This window comes from Nerophis ophidion, linkage group LG26 (assembly GCF_033978795.1).
Source record: "Nerophis ophidion isolate RoL-2023_Sa linkage group LG26, RoL_Noph_v1.0, whole genome shotgun sequence".
In the NCBI taxonomy this organism is placed as follows: Eukaryota; Metazoa; Chordata; class Actinopteri; order Syngnathiformes; family Syngnathidae; genus Nerophis; species Nerophis ophidion.
Genome location: NC_084636.1, coordinates 5,513,027 through 5,536,030, shown reverse-complemented (window position 1 = coordinate 5,536,030; position 23,004 = coordinate 5,513,027). Strand labels below are relative to the sequence as shown.

General features: G+C 39.0%; 1 protein-coding gene across 1 annotated transcript; it reads left to right on the top strand.

Moving 5' to 3' along the window:
* Positions 1-311: 311 nt before the first annotated feature.
* On the top strand, positions 312-20,237 carry cep63 (centrosomal protein 63). The gene is made up of 7 exons (XM_061888426.1): positions 312-1,334; positions 1,407-1,608; positions 4,061-4,156; positions 8,999-9,109; positions 9,173-9,286; positions 10,305-10,709; positions 19,577-20,237. The coding sequence occupies exons 1-7, from the start codon at positions 1,309-1,311 to the stop codon at positions 19,739-19,741; spliced, it is 1,119 nt and encodes a 372-aa protein (XP_061744410.1). The 5' UTR covers positions 312-1,308; the 3' UTR covers positions 19,742-20,237.
* Positions 20,238-23,004: the final 2,767 nt, after the last annotated feature.

Genomic DNA, 23,004 nt, shown 5'->3' with positions numbered 1-23,004 from the left:
CCGGCCCGGTGCCAACACCTGGCCACGGCCCGGTGGTTGGGGACCACTGTTCTGGGGGATCCAAAAGGGTCCCACTTAAAGAAAGAAAAAAGTGTATATTATTTTTCATTTTCACTTTCAACACTTAAGTCTGTGGATCAATAATATAATAATTTATAATAATAATTTATAATAACATTGCAAGCTACGTCATGCACGGAACCCGGATGTTGGAGCATTGACGCCTGTACTCTTTACAACCAGGCGGGGGCGCCATCATTCCAGTTATTCACCCCCTCCTTAAATGCACTGTTATTTCACTTAGAAATAGAACCACCACCCCCATGACCCTGAATGGAACAAGCAGTAGAAAATGGATGGATAGAACTAATGTGGTCATGTTTAATTGGAGCACAATGTGTCTTTAAATACTTTATCTACGATTGTTTGTGCTAAGCCACCTGGCAACACTCGGGGGGCGGAGCCAATGCGTTACACTTGGCAAACACAAACAGTGAGCGCCTTCTTTGCCAAGTTCCTTTCCAACATGTCGGCTTTGCGTACCCCGGCGAACTTTTGACGAGTTCTCGCACGGTTGTATTAAATTAAGCCTCTCTCCGTCATTCTGTCCTGCTTTGAAGGTTCCATGGCGCCGCGGAGGTTAGCTGCCGGGTAACTGACCGCCTTTCTTCCCCGGGAAAGACGACTTCCGGCAGTCAAAAAAGTCACCGCCTTTCTTCCCCGACAAAGACGACTTCCGGCAGTCAAAAACCGCCTTTCTTCCCAGAGAAAGACGACTTCCGGCAGTCAAAAAGTGACCGCCTTTCTTCCCCGACAAAGACGACATCTGGCAGTCAAAAAGTGACTGCCTTTCTTCGCCGAGAAAGACGACTTCCGGCAGTCAAACAGTGACGCATTTCTTCGCCGAGAAAGACGACTTCCGGCAGTCAAAAAGTGACCGCCTTTCTTCCCCAACAAAGACGACTTCCGGCAGTCAAAAAGTGACCGCCTTTCTTCCCCAACAAAGACGACATCTGGCAGTCAAAAAGTGACCGCCTTTCTTCGCCGAGAAAGACGACTTCCGGCAGTCAAAAAGTGACCGCCTTTCTTCCCCAACAAAGACGACATCTGGCAGTCAAAAAGTGACCGCCTTTCTTCGCCGAGAAAGACGACTTCCGGCAGTCAAACAGTGACGCATTTCTTCGCCGAGAAAGACGACTTCCGGCAGTCAAAAAGTGACCGCCTTTCTTCGCCGAGAAAGACGACTTCCGGCAGTCATACAGTGACGCCTTTCTTCACCGAGAAAGACGACTTCCGGCAGTCAAAAAGATGGAGGCGCGCAATTTGGACCTAAGGTACTAGACTAGACATGACAACGCCCGATTATTCAATCGAGTAATCGATGGCTGTTTTTGTTTTTGTTTTAGTTTCAGTCTCCTCGCACAAAACAGTTCCGTGTTGTCGGACTGCGAGCCGGAGCTCCAGGAGCTCATGCGGCAGATCGACATCATGATCTCGCACCAGAAGAGCGAGTGGGAGGCGCGGATGGAGGACCTGCGGCTGCAGCTGCACAGTGGCCGGGAGGAGGTGGCTGCGTCCCGGGTGCTCCTGCAGCGCAAGGACCTGGAGGTGGGACGGCACTTTTTTTTTTTTATGCCCCTTCTAGTTAGTTTAGTTTAGTTCAGGGGTCATAAACCTTTTTGAAAGCAAGAGCTACTTCTTGGGTACTGATTAATGCGAAAGGGCTACCAGTTTGATACACACTTAAATATATTGCCAGAATAACCACTTTGCTCAATTTACCTTTAATATATGTATATATATATATATATATATATATATATATATATATATATATATATATATATATATATATATATATATATAAATTAGTATTTCTGTCCATCATTCCGTCGTACATTTTTTTTCCTTTTACGGAAGGCTTTTCGTAGAGAATAAATGATGAAAAAAACACTTAATTGAACGGTTTAAAGGAGGAGAAAACACGAAAAAAATAAAAATTTAATTTTGAAACATAGTTTATCTTCAATTTCGACTATTTAAAATTCAAAACTCAGCCGAAAAAAATGAAGAGAAAATCTAGCTAATTCGAATCTTTTTGAAAAATGAAAAAAAAAAAATTAATGGAACATCATTAGTAATTTTTCCTGATTAAGATTAATTTTAAAATTTGGATGACATGTTTTAAGTTCAAATCCAATCTGCACTTTGTTAGAATATATAACAAATTGGACCAAACTATATTTCTAAGAAAGACAAATCATTATTTCTTCTAGATTTTCCAGCACATAAATTTTAAAAGAAATTCAAAAGACTTTGAAATAAGATTTAAATTTGATTCTGCTGATTTTTTAGATTTGCCAGAATATTTTTTTTTAATTTTAATCATAATAAGTTTGAAGAAATATTTCACAAATATTCTTCGTCGGAAAAACAGAAGCTAAAATGAAGAATTAAATTCAAGTCTATTTATTATTCTTTAAAATCAAATAAAAAAAAATACCTGAATAGTGATTTAAATTGTCAGGAAAGAAGAGGAAGGAATTTAGAAGGTAAAAAGTTATGTGTTTAAAAATTCCAAAATCTTTTTTAAGGTTATATTTTTTCTCTAAAATTGTCTTTTTGAAAGTTATAAGAAGCAAAGTAAAAAAATAAATGAATTTATTTAAACAAGTGAAGACCAAGTCTTTAAAATATTTTCTTGGACTTTTTAAAATTCTATTTGAGTTTTGTCTCTTTTAGAATTAAAAATGTTTTTTCTTACACTTAATTTTTTTACATTAAAATTTTATACACTGAATTTTTATACACTGAATTTTTTACATTACATTTTTACACACTAAATTTTTGATTCATTTATTTTTTTACACTTAATCTTTATACACTAAATCTTTATACACTGATTTTTTTCTTACACTGAATTTTTTTACATGAAATTTTTTACACTGATTTTTTTAGACTGATTTTTTTTACACTGAATTTTCATACACTAAATCTTTATACACTGAATTTTTTTCTTACACTAAATTTTTTTACATACACAGAATTTTTTTAACAGTGATTTTTTTTTTACTTCTAATTTTTATACACACAATGTTTTACACTGATGTTTTATACACTGAGTTTTTTAAACAAAAATTTTTTTCACAGTGCATTTTTATACACTAAATCTATTACTCTGAATATTTTTCTTACATTGAATATTCATGCATAACATTTTAATACACTGAATTTTTTACACCTTTTTTTACACTGAATTTTTATACACTGAATGAATTTTTCCTACACTGATTTTTTTTACATTAAATTTTTATACACAGATTTTTTTTTAGACTGATTTTTTTTATACACTGAATTTTTCATTGAATTTTTTAACACTGAATTTTTATACTCTAAATCATTATACACTGAATTTTTTAACTTTAAATCTGTATACACTAATTGTTTATACACTGAATTTTTTTACTTAACATTTTCATACACTTAAAAAAAAAGAAATTCACAGAATTTCCTGTACATTACATTTTTTATACACTGAATTTTTAAACATTTGCATTTTGCTAACAAATGTATTTTCTATGATATTGTTGGCACAATGTGATGTAACAGCTCATAAAATTCAAATGCAAAAAAAAATAGTGTCAAAAAAAAAAAGCTTCCACAATAAAAGCACAAATGAACCTTTAAAGAAGTTTCTCAAAATATTTGTCACTATCAGCTATTTGAGCAGAAAAGAAGCATTGTTTTCAAATGTTGAATAATTGATTTTCAAACTGGTGTCACTCCATATTTAGTATAACTAATGGAAGTAAGAAAAAAAGTCATGTGTTCTTATCAATGTATTGGACGAAACAATTACGTTCCAATTGTCCAATAACAAGTCAAAGGCTCGTTGTTCATGCTTGCCTTGCTACGTCTTCTTATTCTCTGGCAGTTCAGGTGTGTTAATTACAGTTCCGATGCCATTCACTGTACGGAATTGTCACAACAAGCTAGCTTGAGAGACAGTCCCATTATAATGTGTTTATGCGTGTGAAATGACACAATGTTGCTCTCGTAGATCAACGTGCTGCGCAAGCAACTGGAAGACGCTCCGAATGGCCGACAGGCGTTGGCGACCAAGTACGAGAAGCAGCTACAAAGTGTCAGCGAGGAGGTGAGAGGAAGCTCGTCAGTATCTCTTCAGTATCAGCCAGTATGGGGCGATATCATGTGCGATGCAATCGGTCCTGCAGCGTATTGACTTGTGCAAAGTTAACCGATAAGCCCGCACTTTCTTCTATTCTGGTCAAGTCATCTACAAAAGGTAAACATGCAAGGCTATGGCAGCTACACAACAGCCAAGCACACATCTGTCATAATAAGTGAACAATATCGCAGTGTAAAATGTGTCAATACAAACAAGTATAGAAATAATTATAGTCGCATATTACCAACACAAACAAAGTCTCCAAGGCAGTATAAAAAGTATCCAGTAACAAAGGTGTCCGCAGCATTTAGTTTACTGTATTTACTTCATGGGTGTGACAGTCTTAAGCCGTTGTGCGGGTTCAATGGACCTCCCAGGAAGGACATTTCTTTTGAGCAGGTTTGACTCTTGTTTATTTTGCAATAAAGATTTGTCTTCAGGTCGGATCGCTTTTCAGCTGCTCCTCTCCACTGCTCGCTCACGGTCCGCTTTTCAGCCGTCGTCCTCGTCGTCCTCTTCTGCTCTTTGCTTTCGCTCCTCCTCCTTCTGCCCCGATCTCTCCTCCTTCTCCCCTTTTATGCAGCATGAGGAGAAATGTCAATTGTGAACCGGTGCGCGATCTACGCACCTGCATTCGACTGCGGCGTCGCTCCCGGCACGCTCCGCCTCTTCGCTCGGCCGCATTCTCCGCCTCCTCGCCGCCATCTCGGGCCGGGCTCCAGCGTGCCCTGCCCAGCTGCTCCTCTCCACAATAGGTTATTGTGCTAACAATTACCAGTCGGTTGATAAATGTAAATGGAAAATGGGTTGTACTTGTATAGCGCTTTTCTACCTTCAAGGTACTCAAAGCGCTTTTGACAGTTTTTCCACATTCACCCATTCGCAGACTGATGGCGGGAGCTGCCATGCAAGGCCCTAACCACCACACATCAGGAGCAAGGGTGAAGTGTCTTGCTCAAGGACACAACGGACGTGGCGCGGTTGGTAGTAGGTGGGGATCGAACCACGGCCACTTTCTCAACCGCGCCACGCCGTCCCCTTTTATATAAATATAGTGAACATACTAGACAACTTGTCTTTTAGTAGTAAGTAAACAAACAAGGGCTCCTAATTAGTCTGCAGTTACATATTGTGTCTTTTATACACCTATTATTTTGTACACATTATGAGGGACAAACTGTAAAAAAATGATTATTAATTCACTTGTTCATTTACTGGTAATATCTGCTTATTTTCTCTTTTAACATGTTCTATCTACACTTCTGTTCGAATGTAATAATCACTTACTCTTCTCTTCTTTGATACTTCACATTGGTTTTGGATGATACCACACATTTAGGTATCGATGTGATACCAAGTAGTTACAGGATCATACATTGGTCATATTTAAAGTCCTTATGACAAGTCCTAAAAAAAAAAGGCAATATTGTGAAAAGTCAGAATTTTACATGACAAATGTCACCATTTTGCATTAAAAAGTAATAGTTTTACATAAAAAAAAGTAATAATTTTATGAGAAAATATTGCAATATTACAGAAACCGAAAATGTATGAGAAGTTGTTCTCAATTTTACAAGAAAAAAGTCGACCCATTGTGAGAAAACGACTGCTTTTAATGCATAGAATTTTTTGGTTTGTAATTGTTTTTTAATCTTCATTATTTACTTCAAGTTATTACGGTATGTTTCTATATACATATATATTTTTTTTTTTTACTTTGGGCGCATTTCTATTTCTTACACACACTTGTTATTTCATATGTTGACCAGAGGGGGAGCACTTTTAAAAGCGACACACAGTCAATATGAAAAATCCTTTTTTGGGACCACCCTCATTGTGATGGATATCACCACAAATGAGACAATGTCTATTACATGCAATGTTATTGGGACCATGATTTATGTCAACACTTGTTCACACCTCCTCATATGGAAGATGCTTTTCCTTCTTCATGTCTCAAGAAGGCTGGAATTACAATAACACACACACACACACACACACATTTTTGTATTTCTTACCTTTTTGAGACCCCCGAAAAAATGCCTCCCTCTTTAGGACCAGCCTTTCAAGATATATAAAGATGTGTATTTACAACATGAATAATACATACATACTATGTAAATATAAAAAAGCTTGTTGTGAAAAATGAGTTGGACTTTCAGAAGAAAAAGGTCACAATTTTCACAAGAAAAAGGTCACAAAAGTAAAACTTGTGAGAATTTTGGCATTTTTATAATAAAAGTCGTAATTTTACTCAATGCAAGTCAAAATTTTACATGAAAAACTGAACATGTGTGCAATATTATGATAAAAAGTTGGAATTTCACTAAATAACAGTCACAATTTTACAAGAAAAGCTTATATTTTTGGCAATTTTGTGAAAAGAGTCGTCATTTTACTCGACAAAAATCACAATTTTATAAGAAAACTTTACATTTTGGCAACATCATAATAATTATTAGACCTGGCAAAATTATGAAAAAATTCATAATTTTACTAAAAAAATGTCACTGTTTTGTATGAACGCCCAAAAAATTGTCAATATTGTGAAAAGTCAAAAGTTTACATGACAAATGTCACTGTTTTGCATTAAAAAGTACTAGTTTTTACATTGTTCCCAATTTTACAAAAAAAAGTTGACAGATTGTGAGAAAAATACTGGTTTTAGTACATTTATTTTTTTTGTTGAATTTTTTTTGTTTGTAATTTGTCCAAAAAAAGTGGCAATATTGTGAAAAGTCAAAATTTCAGATGACAAAAGTTAAGTGTTTTGCATGAAAAAGTAATAATTTTACCCAAAAAAAAGTTGACACATTGTGAGAAAAAGACTGCTTATAGTACATTTTTTATTTTTATTTTTTGAAATTTTTTGGTTTGTAATTTGTTTTTAATCATTATTTACTTCAAGTTATTACAGTATGTTTCTATATGCATTTATTTTTGTTTTTATTTGTATTATTAATTTTGGCCAAAGGGGGCGCATCTTAATTTCTTACACACACTTGTTATTTCATATGTTGCCCCGAGGGGGGAGCACTTCAATTTTTTTTTACACACACTTGTTATTTCATATGTTGCCCAGAGGGGGAGCACTTTTAAAAGCGACACACAGAGATGAGACATTGTCTATTAGATGCAATGTTATTGAGACCATGATTTATGTCATCACTTCTTCACACCTCCTCATATGGAAGATACTTTTCCTTCTTCATATCTCACACACACACTATTGAAAATAAAGGAAAAACAAAAAATAAGCTGGCACCGAGGAGTTGAGGAGAAACGTTACCTTTGAGGCGTCCACACTGGAGATGAACTAAAATTAACGCCATCTAAAAAATAAAAAATATTAGGTGATATAATTCTAAATATTACACAAATAAGTGAATAAAAACATAATGTGAGTACTTAATTAGTACTCATACCCTAGGCCAGGGGTCACCAAAGCGGTGCCCGCGGGCACCAGGTCGCCCGTAAGGACCAGATGAGTCGCCCTCTGGCCTGTAGCTCAAATAGCAGCACTTACCAGTGAGCTGCCTCAATTTTTTAAATTGTATTTATTTACTAGCAAGCTGGTCTCGCTTTGCTGGACATTTTTAATTCTAAGAGAGACAAAACTCAGATAGAATTTGAAAATCCAAGAAAATATTTTAAAGACTTGGTCTTCACTTGTTTAAATAAATTCATTTATTGTTTTACTTTGCTTCTTATAACTTTCAGAAAGACAATTTTAGAGAAAAAATACCACCTGAAAAATGATTTTAGGATTTTTAAACACATATACTTTTTTTTACCTTTTAAATTCCTTCCTATTTTTTCCTGACAATTTAAATCAATGTTCGAGTATTTTTTTTATTGTAAAGAATAATAAATACATTTTAATTTAATTCTTCATTTTAGCTTCTGTTTTTTCGTCGAAGAATATTTGTGAAATATTTCATTAAACTTATTATGATTAAAATTCCCAGAAAATATTCTGGCAAATCTAGAAAATCTTTAGGATCAAATTTAAATCTTATTTCAAAGTCTTTTTTTTAAATGTATTTATTTTTTTTAAATTTTTGTTCTGGAAAATCTAGAAGAAATAATGATTTGTCTTTGTTAGAAATATAGCTTGGTCCAATTTGTTATATATTCTAACAAAGTGCAGATTGGATTTTAACCTATTTAAAACATGTCATCAAAATTCTCAAATTAATCCTAATCAGGAAAAAATACTAATGATGTTCTATAAATAATTTTTTTTATTTTTTCAAAAAGATTCAAATTAGCTAGTTTTTCTCTTCTTTTTTTCGCTTGAATTTTGAATTTCAAAGAGTCGAAATTGAAGATAAACTATGTTTCAAAATGTTATTTTAAATTTTTTTCATGTTTTCTCCTCTTTTAAACCGTTCAATTAAGTGTTTTTTTCATCATTTATTTTCTACAAAAAACCTTCCGTAAAAGGAAAAAAAATGTACGACGGAATGACAGACAGAAATACCCATTTATATATATATATATATATATATGTATTTATTAAATGTAAATTGAGCAAATTGGCTATTTCTGGCAACTTATTTAAGTGTGTATCAAACTGGTAGCCCTTCGCACCAATCAATACCCAAGAAGTAGCTCTTGCTTTCAAAAAGGTTGGTGTTTTTTTTTCCGAACACATTCTGTTTAGCTATTTCTTTTGCATTTGGTACATAACCCAAGTATAAACGGTCCGTTCCCGGGTCAAACTGCAAGCGGTTATCGTACGGACACTTGGTGTGGAGAGTCGCCCGATGGAAACCAGGACAAATGTTGTGTGTTTTGTTCCCGCAGTGCGACAGGTTGAAGAGCAGCTACCACAAGCTGCAGCGCAGACATTACAAGAAGTTTGGCGGGGAGGAGTCCAACCAGGCGGAGGTGCGGCTGCTGAAGGAGAAGCTGGAGGTAGGTGAGGCGCACCTGTGGTCCTGCTCTCTGCTGCCACCTGCTGGTCCCTCTTGCCCACAGGAGTACAGTGGCAGCTGTGTGAAGTGGGAGCAGCAGCGTGTTGACTTCCACAAGCAGCTGGCCCTCCTGGAGGTCCAGAAGGAGGGTCTGACGGAGCAGCTCACTCAGCTCAAAGTAAACTATTATTATTATTATTATTATTACTGTCCATCCATCCATCTTCTTCCCCTTATCCAAGATCAGGTCGCAGACAATGTTAATATTCGTATTATTATTATTATTGTTAATATTATTGTTTTATTGTTAGTAATAGTATCTGTATTATAGTATTCTTATATTTAATATTGATATCTGTATTATTTGTAATTATTATAGTTTCATTGAGCTGCTACCTTATCGTGGTAGAGGAGTTTGCGTGTCCCAATGATCCTAGGAGCTATGTTGTCCGGGGGCATAAAGCCCCCTGGTAGGGTCTCCCAAGGCAAACAGGTTCTAGGTGAGGGATCAGACAAAGAGCAGCTCGAAGACCTTTATGAAGAAGAAAAAGCATGGACCCAGATTTCCCTCGCCCGGACGCGGGTCACCGGGGCCCCCCTCTGGAGCCAGGCCCGGTGGTGGGGCACGATGGCGAGCGCCTGGTGCCCGGGCCTGTTCCCATGGGGCCCGGCCGGGCACAGCCCGAAGAGGCAACGTGGGTCACCCCTCCAATGGGCTCACCACCCATAGCAGGGGCCATAGAGGTCGGGTGCAATGTGAGCTGGGCGACAGCCGAAGGCAGGGCACTTGGCGGTCCGATCCTCGGCAGCTACAGAAGCTAGCTCTTGGGACGTGGAACGTCACGTCACTGGGGGGAAAGGAGCCTGAGCTAGTGCGCGAAGTCGAGAAATTCCGGCTGGATATAGTCGGACTCACTTCGACGCACAGCGAGGGCTCTGGAACCACTTCTCTCGAGAGGGATTGGACCCTCTTCCACTCTGGCGTTGCCGGCAGTGAGAGGCGACGGGCTGGGGTGGCAATTCTCGTAGCCCCCCCGGCTCAAAGCCTGCACGTTGGAGTTCAACCCGGTGGACGAAAGGGTAGCATCCCTCCGCCTTCGGGTGGGGGGACGGGTCCTGACTGTTGTTTGTGCTTACGCACAATATTATGTTATTAGTCGTCCCGAGTCCTGATTGGCTCACGTCCTCCGCCGCAGGCCGAGGCGGCATCGCAGGCGTCCCTGGAGAAAAGCTACCTGTCCTCGCTGAAGCACCTGGAGGAGGAGAACCAGCAGCTCAGATGCCAGCTCGCCGAGACGCGCCGCCAACTCCAGCTCGCCGAGGGCGGGGCCGCCCACGCCGGCCAATCGCGGCCGGCTCAGGAAAGATGCGACGCCCACAACGAGGCGGCGACTTCCTACGAGGGCGAGATCCGGAGGCTGTTCACGGAGCTGAAGACTTCGGAACGCTCACGGAGCCGCCGTTGTTCCGGCCCGGATGGCGACCGGAGGATGGGCGGGGGGAACGCGGCGGCGAGCCCCGCCGAGCACGCTCCCGAGGGGCGGAGCTCCAGCTCGGAGGACGCGCTGAGCTCCAGAGAGGGATCGACGCCCTCCCCGATGGTGAGGCTCCTCCCACGTTTTTGCTTGCCTTTTGCCAGTTTCGTCTTTAAACGGCTATTCTGACCCCCAGTTCCAGCTGCAATAACACTCCCAAGCTAACAAGCTAAATAGTTGACGAGAGCGGCGGTGGCGCCCGTGCACATGTGACCAACGCCGTCAGATACATGCAAGTGTGAGGCGATTTAAATGATATCAGTGCTTTTGCCGATGACACTTGTAACCGCTGGCGGCTAACGTCCCTCTACAGTGCTAAGCCGCGTCCGAGATAGCAGCTAACTAATCCTGTCTCCAAGGCAGCAAGTAACTACGAGGCGACAGGTCACAAGACGACATGCTAACTGCTAAGACGGGGCTTTGAAAAGGCTAACTTGTTTTCACTAACTTTATAGACCTTTGTGTCATAAAACTCGTCACATGCTAAAGTTTTGACTTAATTTCGCGGCCCTTCACTGGGTCATATAACTTGGTACTTGACACATGCTTACTTTTTTTTTAAGCTAATTTTGCAGAAGTTTACCTCAGATTCATATAACTTGGTACATGAGGCATGCTAAAACTTAGGATGCTAACTTTTTAGCTAACTTTGCAGCCGTTCATCTCAGTGTCCTAAATCTTGGTACTTGACACATGCTAACCTTTTTTTTTTTTAGATAATTTCGCAGCAGTTTACCTCAGGTTCATATAACTTGGTACATGAGGCGTGCTAAATGTTAGCATGCTAACTTTTTTTTAGCAAACTTTGCAGCCATTTACTTCAATGTCTTATAACTTGGTACTGGAGAATTGCTAACGTTTTTTAGTTAATTTCACAGCTGTTCACCTCAGTGTCATATAACTTGGTACTTGACACATGCTAACTTTTTTTTAAGCTAATTTTGCAGCAGTTTACCTCAGCTTCATATAACTTGGTACATGAGGCATGCTACCTTTTTTAGTTAATTTTGCAGCCATTTACTTCACTAGGTCATATAACTTGGTACTTGACACATGCTAACTTTTTTTTAAGCTAATTTTGCAGCAGTTAACCTCAGGTTTATATAACTTGGTACATGAGGCATGCTAAAACTTAGGATGCTAACTTTTTTAGCTAACTTTGCAGCCGTTCATCTCAGTGTCCTAAATCTTGGTACTTGACACATGCTAACCTTTTTTTTTTTAGATAATTTCGCAGCAGTTTACATCAGGTTCATATAACTTGGTACATGAGGCGTGCTAAATGTTAGCATGCTAACTTTTTTTTTAGCAAACTTTGCAGCCATTTACTTCAATGTCTTATAACTTGGTACTGGAGAATTGCTAACGTTTTTTAGTTAATTTCACAGCTGTTCACCTCAGTGTCATATAACTTGGTACTTGACACATGCTAACTTTTTTTTAGCTAATTTTGCAGCAGTTTACCTCAGCTTCATATAACTTGGTACATGAGGCATGCTACCTTTTTTAGTTAATTTTGCAGCCATTTACTTCACTAGGTCATATAACTTGGTACTTGACACATGCTAACTTTTTTAGTTAATTTTGCAGCCATTTACTTCACTGGGTCATATAACTTGGTACTTGACACATGCTAACTTTTTTTTAAGCTAATTTTGCAGCAGTTAACCTCAGGTTCATATAACTTGGTACATGAGGCATGCTAAAACTTAGGATGCTAACTTTTTTAGCTAACTTTGCAGCCGTTCATCTCAGTGTCCTAAATCTTGGTACTTGACACATGCTAACCTTTTTTTTTTAGTTAATTTCGCAGAAGTTTGCCTCAGGTTCATATAACTTGGTACATGAGGCGTGCTAAATGTTAGCATGCTAACTTTTTTTTAGCAAACTTTGCAGCCATTTACTTCAATGTCTTATAACTTGGTACTGGAGAATTGCTAACGTTTTTTAGTTAATTTCACAGCTGTTCACCTCAGTGTCATATAACTTGGTACTTGACACATGCTAACTTTTTTTAAGTTAATTTTGCAGCAGTTTACCTCAGCTTCATATAACTTGGTACATGAGGCATGCTACCTTTTTTAGTTAATTTTGCTGCCATTTACTTCACTAGGTCATATAACTTGGTACTTGACACATGCTAACTTTTTTTTTTAGCAAATTTTTCAGCTGGATCATATAATTTGATACTTGACAAATGCTATCTGTTTTGCATGCCAGCATGATAACTTAAGCTTGCTAACAGTTAGCATGTGTCAAGTACCAAGCTATTTGACCCTGAACTGCTAACTAATCCTGTATATTTAATATCAAGAATTTGAAGATATTAACAAGTAGCTCGGGGGTCACCAACGTGGACCAGATGAGTCGCCCGCTGGCCTGTTCTAAAAATAGCTCAAATAGCAGCACTTACCAGTGAGCTGCCTCTATTTTTTAAATTGTATTTATTTACTAGCAAGCTGGTCTCGCTTTGCTGGACATTTTTAATTCTAAGAGAGACAAAACTCAAATAGAATTTGAAAATCCAAGAAAATATATTAAAGACTTGGTCTTCACTTGTTAAAATAAATTCATTTATTTTTTTACTTTGCTTCTTATAACTTTCAGAAAGACAATTTTAGAGAAAAAATACAACCTTAAAAATGATTTTAGGATTTTTAAACACATATACCTTTTTTAATTCCTTCCTCTTCTTTCCTGACAATTTAAATCAATGTTCAAGTAATTTTTTAAATTTTATTATAAAAAATAATACATACATTTTAATTTAATTATTCATTTTAGCTTCTGTTTTTTCCCACGAAGAATATTTGTGAAATATTTCTTCAAACTTATTATGATTAAAATTAAAAAAAAAATATTCTGGCAAATCTAGAAAATCTGTAGAATCAAATTGAAATCTTATTTCAAAGTCTTTTGAATTTCTTTTAAAATTTTTGTTCTGGAAAATCTAGAAGAAATAATGATTTGTCTTTGTTAGAAATATAGCTTGGTCCAATTTGTTATGAATTCTAACAAAGTGCAGATTGGATTTTAACCTATTTAAAACATGTCATCAAAATTCTAAAATTAATCTTAATCAGGAAAAATTACTAATGATGTTCCATGAATTTGTTTTTTATTTTTTTCAAAAATATTCAAATTAGCTAGTTTTTCTATTAATTTTTTTCGGTTGAATTTTGAATTTTAAAGAGTCGAAATTGAAGATAAACTACGTTTCAAAATGTTATTTTCATTTTTTTCATGTTTTCTCCTCTTTTAAACCGTTCAATTAAGTGTTTTTTCATCATTTATTCTCTACAAAAAACCTTCCTAAAAGGAAAAAAATGTACGACTGAATGACAGACAAAAATCCCCATTTTTTATATATATATGGTTTTATTTATTAAAGGTAAATTGAGCAAATTGGCTATTTCTGGCAATTTATTTAAGTGTGTATCAAACTGGTAGCCCTTCGCATTAATCAGTACCCAAGAAGTAGCTCCTGGTTTCAAAAAGGTTGGTGACCCCTGAAGTAGAGTAATAATGTGATTTTTTTTCGTCTAAAGTCGGAATTCCGTCTTTTTTAATCTCGGGGGGAAAAAAGTGTCGACCTCTACGCCGTAGTTGATTGGTCGATATGTTCCTTGTGACCAATCAGGACATCTGTTATGAAGGATGATGTCATTACGGCCATTTTCCAAATGTAAACGATGTCGGTTCTCGAGATAAAAAGGACGCTTCACGAGTAAAAGAAATTGATAAACATGTCAAACATAAGTTTCGATGGGACTGGATGGAAAGGGAAATCACTGATACTGTTGGGAAGAAGGAAGTTACGACTTTGTTCGGCGATTTTATTCGGAAAATCAATCGTCCCGGAAAAGTTTTGTGCACGTGGTGTCATGAAAATATTGACTATGGATCACCAGGTTTCAAGGCTTTGGAAGTACATGCGAAACGCCAAAAACAAATGAAAAAACTTGAAGCAAGGAAAACAAACTTTTCACTAGCTGGTACTCTTGGATGTCAACCGAAAGTGAGCAAACCTTACGGACTTTATCCTTTGTTTACATCCGCAACTGCCGTAGACATCGAGAGGAAAGATCCACCCACTTAACTTGCAGACAGGGAAATTAATAATGAGGTAAGCTAAAAAAATATTTGCTTGCGAAATACGCATGTTTGTTTTAAATATTAATAAATGACTGCTTTGCGAAAAATAAATGGCTTTTTCTAAAAATAAAAAGCCACGTGAAAATATATTATGAAATTACAGAAATTCAAAGAGTCGCATTATTGATTCCAGTTAACAGTTCATTTGAAATAAATGTGCATATAATGCTAAAGGCAGAAGTTGGCAGTGAAATCCAAAAAAGAAGCTACAAAAGCAGAGACCAAAAGGAAAATGCAGGCTGCTCAGAAATTTGCAAGGAAAAGCTCATGTTAGGACTCTCCGAGCAAGTAAATGTGTGAAGTAATGTGGTAATACTGTAAATAAACTGTAGATAATAAAACGGTGACACTTGTGGATGTGAAATGAACACAAGATGTAAATATTAGTGACTAAATACTGTTGGGACTGAACCATATACAGCAGGGGTGTCAAACTCAAACACAGAGTGGGCCGAATTTTTAAACTGAACAAAGCTGCGGGCCAAGATTGAACAAATTAAGCTTTTAATAGGGATCCAAACAAGTTTTGCATTGAATATTGAACAAGCAAGGCTTATATAACTTTATATATAGGGACGGCGTGGCGCAGTGGGAGAGTGGCCGTCCGCAACCCGAGGGTCACTGGTTCAAATCCCACCTAGTACCAACCTCGTCATGTCCGTTGTGTCCTGAGCAAGACACTTCACCCTTGCTCCTGATGGGTGCTGGTTGGCGCCTTGCATGGCAGCTCCCTCCATCAGTGTGTGAATCTGTGTGTGAATGGGTAAATGTGGAAGTAGTGTCAAAGCGCTTTGAGTACCTTGAAGGTAGAAAAGCGCTATAAAAGTACAACCCATTTATCATTTATAGTGACATGCAAAATCCAGTTTCAAATAATAATAATAATAATTAAAAAAAATATCAATGGTATATCAAATAAAATTTTAATAAAAATTGAATTACTTTTCTATTCGCAGCCTTCTAAGGTAAATACCAAAATAAACTTTTTCCACAGGCTAATAATACATTTGAAAATAAAATAATAATGAATGAATCAAACATTCAAGCCTTGAAGTAGCAAGAGAAAGTGCATGAATAAATTAATTATTGCTCAGTTTGCTACACTGATTTGCTTGAACAATGAATATGGAACAAGCAATAATTATATAACTTAATAGTGAAAAATCATCCATCCATCTTCTTCCGCTTATCCGAGGTCGGGTCGCGGGGGCAACAGCCTAAGCAGGGAAACCCAGACTTCCCTCTCCCCAGCTACTTCGTCTAGCTCTTCCCGAGGGATCCCGAGGCGCTCCCAGGCCAGCCGGGAGACATAGTCTTCCCAGCGTGTCCTGGGTCTTCCCCGTGGCCTCCTACCGGTTGGACGTGCCCTAAACACCTCCCTAGGGAGGCGTTCGGGTGGCATCCTGACCAGATGCCCGAACCACCTCATCTGGCTCCTCTCCATGTGGAGGAGCAGCGGCTTTACTTTGAGTTCCTCCCTGATGGCAGAGCTTCTCACCCTATCTCTAAGGGAGAGCGGAGGAAACTCATTTGGGCCGCTTGTACCCGTGATCTTATCCTTTCGGTCATGACCCAAAGTTCATGACCATAGGTGAGGATGGGAACGTAGATCGACCGGTAAATTGAGAGCTTTGCTTTCCGGCTCAGCTCCTTCTTCACCACAACAGATCGGTACAACGTCCGCATTACTGAAAGACGCCGCACCGATCCACCTGTCGATCTCACGATCCACTCTTCCCTCACTCGTGAACAAGACTCCTAGGTACTTGAACTCCTCCACTTGGGGCAGGGTCTCCTCCCCAACCCGGAGATGGCACTCCACCCTTTTCCGGGAGACAACCATGGACTCGGACTTGGAGGTGCTGATTCTCATTCCGGTCGCTTCCCACTCGGCTGCGAACCGATCCAGTGAGAGCTGAAGATCCCAGTCAGATGAAGCCATCAGGACCACATCATCTGCAAAAAGCAGAGATCTAATCCTGCGGTCACCAAACCAGAACCCCTCAATGCCTTGACTGCGCCTAGAAATTCTGTCCATAAAAGTTATGAACAGAATCGGTGACAAAAGACAGCCTTGGCGGAGTCCAACCCTCACTGGAAACGTGTTCGACTTACTGCCGGCAATGCGGACCAATCTCTGGCACTGATCGTACAGGGAGCGGACCGCCACAACAAGACAGTCCGATACCCCATACTCTCTGAGCACTCCCCACAGGACTTCCCGAGGGACACGGTCGAATGCCTTCTCTAAGTCCACAAAGCACATGTAGACTGGTTGGGCAAACTCCCATCCACCCTCAAGAACCCTGCCGAGAGTATAGAGCTGGTCCACAGTTCCACGACCAGGACGAAAACCACACTGTTCAACTTTCCAAAAAAAACCAACGAAAAAACATCAACGGTAATATTAATACAATTTAAATAAAACATTTAATGCCTTTCTTTCTATTTGTAGCCTTCTGAGGTAGATATCAACATTACATTTTTCCACAGGCTAATAAATCTTAAAATAAAATAACAATGAGATGGGTGGGGTTGGATGTGGGGGGCGGGGTTAGGTGGTAGCGGGGGGGTGCATATTGTAGTGTCCCGGAAAAGTTAGGGCTGCAATGGGTTGTGGGTATTAGTTATGTTGTGTTCTATGTTGTGCTACGGTGCGGATGTTCTCCCAAAATGTGTTTGTCATTCTTGTTTGGTGTGGGTTCACAGTGCGGCGCATATTTGTAACAGTGTTAAAGTTGTTTATACGGCCACCCTCAGTCTGACCTGTATGGCTGTTGAGCAAGTATGCGTGGCATTCACTTAAGTGTGTGTATAAGTCGCATATATTATGTGACTTGGCCGGCACAATGTTTGTATGGAGGAAAAGCGGACGTGACAACGTATTGTAGACAAAGCTAAAGGCAGTGCCTTATAGGCACGCCCCCAATATTGTTGTCCGGGTGGAAATCTGGAGAAATTCGGGAGAATGGTTGGAAAATCGGGAGAGTTGGCAAGTATGAGTATTAGCGGCGAATGCTGTATAGTACCGGCGGGCCAGCTCTAATGTTAATTTGGTATTGCCTCAAGGGCCAAATGAAATTGCACAGCAGGCCAAATTTGGCCCGCGGGCCAGAGTTTGACACCCATGATATACAGTGATTCATTAGGATAATTGGGGTATGTATGTTTTTTTAAAGGGGAACATTATCACCAGACCTATGTAAGTGTCAATATATACCTTGATGGTGCAGAAAAAAGACCATCTATTTTTTTAACTGATTTCCGAACTCTAAATGGGTGAATTTTGGCGAATTAAACGCCTTTCTGTTCATCGCTCTGGAGGCGATGACGTCAGAATGTGACGTCGCCGAGGTAACACAGCCGCCATTTTCATTTTCAACACATTACAAACACCGAGTCTCTGCTCTGTTATTTTCCGTTTTTTCGACTATTTTGGGGAATTTGGAGACATCATGCCTCGTCGGTGTGTTGTCGGAGGGTGTAACAACACTAACAGGGAGGGATTCAAGTTGCACCGCTGGCCCGAAGATGCCAAAGTGTCTGCCGCCATTAATGTGCTGGAGTGTCTCCACATTTTACCGGCGATGACAGACATGGCACAGAGATGTATGGATAACCTGCAGATGCATTTGCAACCATAAAGTCAACGAAATCACAAAGGGGAGTTTTGTTGATGTTGACTTATGTGCTAATCAGACATATTTAGTCGCGGCGTGACTGCCAGCTAATAAATGCTAACATGCTACGCTAATCGACGCTAACATGCTATTTACCGACGGTGCTAAAGCAGACATGGCACAGAGATGTATGGATAACCTGCAGATGCATTGCAACGATAGTCAACGAAATCACAAAGGTGAGTTTTGTTTATGTTGACTGCCAGCTAATCGATGCTAACATGCTACGATAATCGATGCTAACAGGCTATTTACCGGCAGTGCTAAAGCAGACATGGAACAGAGATGTATGGATAACCTGTAGATGCATTTGCAAATATATTACGTTTACATCCACCCACATTTAATGCGAAAAAAACACTTACCAATCGACGGATTTAAGTTGCTCCAGTGTCACAAGATGCGAAAGTCCTGATCGTTTGGTCCGCACATTTTACCGGCGATGCTAACACAGCTATTCGGCCATGCTATGGCTATTAATAGCGTCAATAGCTTCAGTTTCTTCTTCAATACTTTCATACTCCAACCATCCGTTTCAACACATGCGTAATCTGTTGATTCGCTGAAATCCGAGTCTGAATCCGAGCTAATGTCGCTATATCTTGCTGTGGTATTCCCATTGTTTGTTTACATTGGCAGCACTGTGTGACGTCACAGGGAAATGGCCAGTGTCTTCGCAGAGAGCGAAAATAAGGCACTTTAAAGCTTTATTTAGGGATATTCCAAAAGCGGTAAAATTTTGAAAAGAACTTCAAAAATTACAACAAGCCACTGGGAACTGATTTTTATTGTTTTTAACCCTTTTGAAATTGTGATAATGTTCCCCTTTAATGATGTTTTCATGTCTTTAAACACTAAAATATGTTCTTCAAATGGTGCTGTCTTTATTAATTTTAGCATGTTAAATTGGTGAAAAACCAGGAGCTTCGGGGTCGTTGCCTCCCTTGTTCCCCCCACCTGGCACCGCCCTGGACCTTCGTGCCCCAGAACCCCGGAAATGTTTTCTGTCTTTTTCATTGCTGTCAAATCACATGCCTGATCAACGATGTAATGGTGCATATTCCGCACCTAAAGTCGGTTCTTTTTGTGGGCCGCCAGGAGCCTCTGCCGGCATTCTCCGCAGACGACATGGTGTGCCACTTCCTGGAGCAGGAGAGCGCTCTGTCCAAGGAGCTGATGCTCACGCTGGACTCTCACATCCTCAAAATGACGGAGAACCACGCCAGGACCGTCATGGCGGCGTCTGCTCCCGGTCCATCATGAAGGTGACCCCTTTCCCTATTTAGACACTCTCCATCGCATTTGAAAGGTGTGGACATTTTGCGGTAGTCACGGGAACTTGGCACGGCGCTAGTCCTGTTTGGAGGAAGCACGACTTTGACTAGTTTATTGAGATGATTGGCGCAAACGTATAAGCCCCTCCCCCTTTTTCCCGTGGCAGGTGAGCTGGATTAGTCAACATCTCTGGAAAAAGTCAAAAGTATATTCGAGCCGTTCCTCATTTTGCCATGCTATAACCACAAAGGTGGATATATTTTATTGACCTACACAAATGTGACGTGTGAGGAATAGGCTTTTACATTTTTTTATTTTAGAAATAAAAACTAAAGAAAAAAAAACCCCAAAAAACTGGTGTATTTAATCACGTTCAGATACAATGAGCCCATGCTCGTGTCTGCAGTGATCACTTTGGAAAACGTTTTAACATTTGATGTTTGACAGACTGTGATGCAATTTATTCTCTGCTATATTAGTAGTGACGGCGTGGCGCAGTGGGAGAGTGGCCGTGCGCAACCCGAGGGTCACTGGTTCAAATCCCACCTAGTACCAACCTCGTCACGTCCGTTGTGTCCTGAGCAAAACACTTCACCCTTGCTCCTGATGGGTGCTGGTTGGCGCCTTGCATGGCAGCTCCCTCCATCAGTGTGTGAATGTGTGTGTGAATGGGTAAATGTGGAAGTAGTGTCAAAGCGCTTTGAGTACCTTGAAGGTAGAAAAGCGCTATACAAGTACAACCCATTTATTATTTATTTAGTGTTTGAGAGCATGAAGAAAGGACAATAGGTGGCACTAAGAGTGTGTTCTTTTGTGGCTGCTATGCCTAAATATAACTGCAAATAAACTAACGTCATATTAAGTTCTCGTAATAATTATTGTTATTGTTGGTCATAACAAACTAAAATCTTGGTCTAATTTTCAGAAATTCATTCTATAGCTGAAACCAATTAACAGCGATAAACAAAGGTTTACATTACGTCCAGCTTGTGTTTTCAGCTGAATTTTTGACATATCAAAGTATTGTATTCTGTCATGATACATTTCCAAGCCACAAACAATAACAACATAGAAATGAAAAGAAAAATAAACCTAAAAAACTGCTGTATTTAATCACTTTCATCATCTGGTGGAATACAATGAGACCATGCTCGTGTCTGCAGCTATCACTTTGGAAAATGTTTTAACACTTGATGTTTGACAAACTGTGATGCAATTTATTCTCTGCTATATTAGTAGTGTTTGAGAGCAGAACTAAACATGAAAAAAGGACAACAGGTGGCATTAAGAGTGTGTTCTTTTGTGGCTGCTATGCCTAAATATAACTGCAAATAAACTAACGTCTTATTAAGTCCTCATATTTATTTTTGTTGTTGGTCAAAACAAACTAAAAGCTTGGACGAATTTTCAGAAATTAGTTCAATACCTGAAACCAATTAACAGCGATAAACTCGGGTTTGGATTACGTACAACATGTGTTTTTAAGCTGAATTTGACATATCAAAGTATTGCATTCTGTCATGATACATTTCCAAGCCACACACTATGACAACATAGAAATAAAAAGAAAAGAAAATAAACCTAAAAAACTGCTGTATTTAATCACTTTCATCATCTGGTGGAATAAAATGAGATCATGCTCGTGTCTGCAGTGATCACTTTGGAAAATGTTTGAATTTTTGATGTTTGACAAACTGTGATGCAATTTATTCTCTGCTATATTATTGGTGTTTGAGAGCAGAACTAAACATGAAGAAAGGACATTAGATGACATTAGTTTGTGTTATTTTTGGGCTGCTATGCCCAAATATAACTTCAAAGACCGGGATGTGTAAATACACTAACTGATGTTAAGTCCTTGTAATAAATATTGTTATTGTTAGTCCAATTTACAGTTTTTTTTGTTGTCCATTTTCATAAGAAACTAAAAGCTTAGTCTAATTTGCAAAAAATAATTCAATACCTGAAACCAATTAATTAAGTTTACATTACGTAAAACTTGTCTTAAGTTGCATTTGACATCAAAGTATTGCATTCTGTCATGATACATTTCCAAGCCACACACTATAACAACATAGAAATAAAAGCAAAAGAAAAGTAAACCTAAAAAACTTCTGTATTTAATCACTTTCATTATCTGGTGGAATACAATGAGATCATGCTTGTGTCTGCTGTGATCACTTTGGAAAATATTTGAACTTTTAGATGTTTGACAAACTGATGCAATTTATTTTCTGCTATATTAGTAATGTTTGAGAGCAGAACTGAACATGAAAAAAGGACAATAGATGGCATTAGAGTGTGTTCTTTTGGGGCTGCGCTGCCCAAATATAACTTCAAAGACCGGATTGTGTAAATCCACTAATTCATGTTAAGTCTTAGTAATAAATATTGTTATTGTTGGTCCAATTCACATTATTTTCGGTCGTCCATTGTCATAGCAAACTAAAAGCTTGGTCTAATTTGCAGAAATGAATTAAATACCTGAAATCAATTAACAGCGATAAACAAGGGTTTACATTACGTACAGTTTGTGTTTTAAGCTGAATTTGACATATGAAAGTATTGCGTTCTGTCATGATACATTTCCAACCCACACAAGAAAGAAATGACCGTTTGCCATCAGGCGTTGCCATGGTGACGGCACCATGTGGCTGGCATACGACGAGGTTCCCCAAGTTAAGGTGGCACGGTGTTTTTGGGAGACCACATTACTGTACAGTGTTTGTCCTCTCCAAACGTCACAAAGTCTTCCTCCGCTTCCTGTCCGACGAGTGAAAGACATTTTTTCCCAGAATTGTTGCGCCGCCGTTTATTCTTTGTGGCACATTCCTGATGGTGGGCGGGGCTACAGCCTTCGCCGGATGGGACGGGGACGTCTCATTGTTTCTAAGAACGTGCAGTTTGACCCTGCACAGACAAAATTTTGGAGAGGGCTCTCATTTGATGGCAAAATACTACAAACCCCGTTTCCATATGAGTTGGGAAATTGTGTTAGATGTAAATATAAACGGAATACAATGATTTGCAAATCCTTTTCAACCCATATTCAGTTGAATGCACTACAAAGACAACATATTTGATGTTCAAACTCATAAACTTGATCTTTTTGTCCAAATAATTAACTGAGAATTTCATGGCTGCAACACGTGCCAAAGTAGTTGGGAAAGGGCATGTTCACCACTGTGTTACATCACCTTTTCTTTTAACAACACTCAATAAACGTTTGGGAACTGAGGAAACTAATTGTT

Bases quoted from the DNA above. Each gene is read 5' to 3' on its own strand.
- cep63 (XM_061888426.1), top strand. From the start codon at position 1,309: ATGGAGGCGCGCAATTTGGACCTAAG. The intron at 4,157-8,998 runs GTGAGAGGAAGC...TTGTTCCCGCAG, and splicing joins TACAAAGTGTCAGCGAGGAG to TGCGACAGGTTGAAGAGCAG. The intron at 10,710-19,576 runs GTGAGGCTCCTC...GTGGGCCGCCAG, and splicing joins GATCGACGCCCTCCCCGATG to GAGCCTCTGCCGGCATTCTC.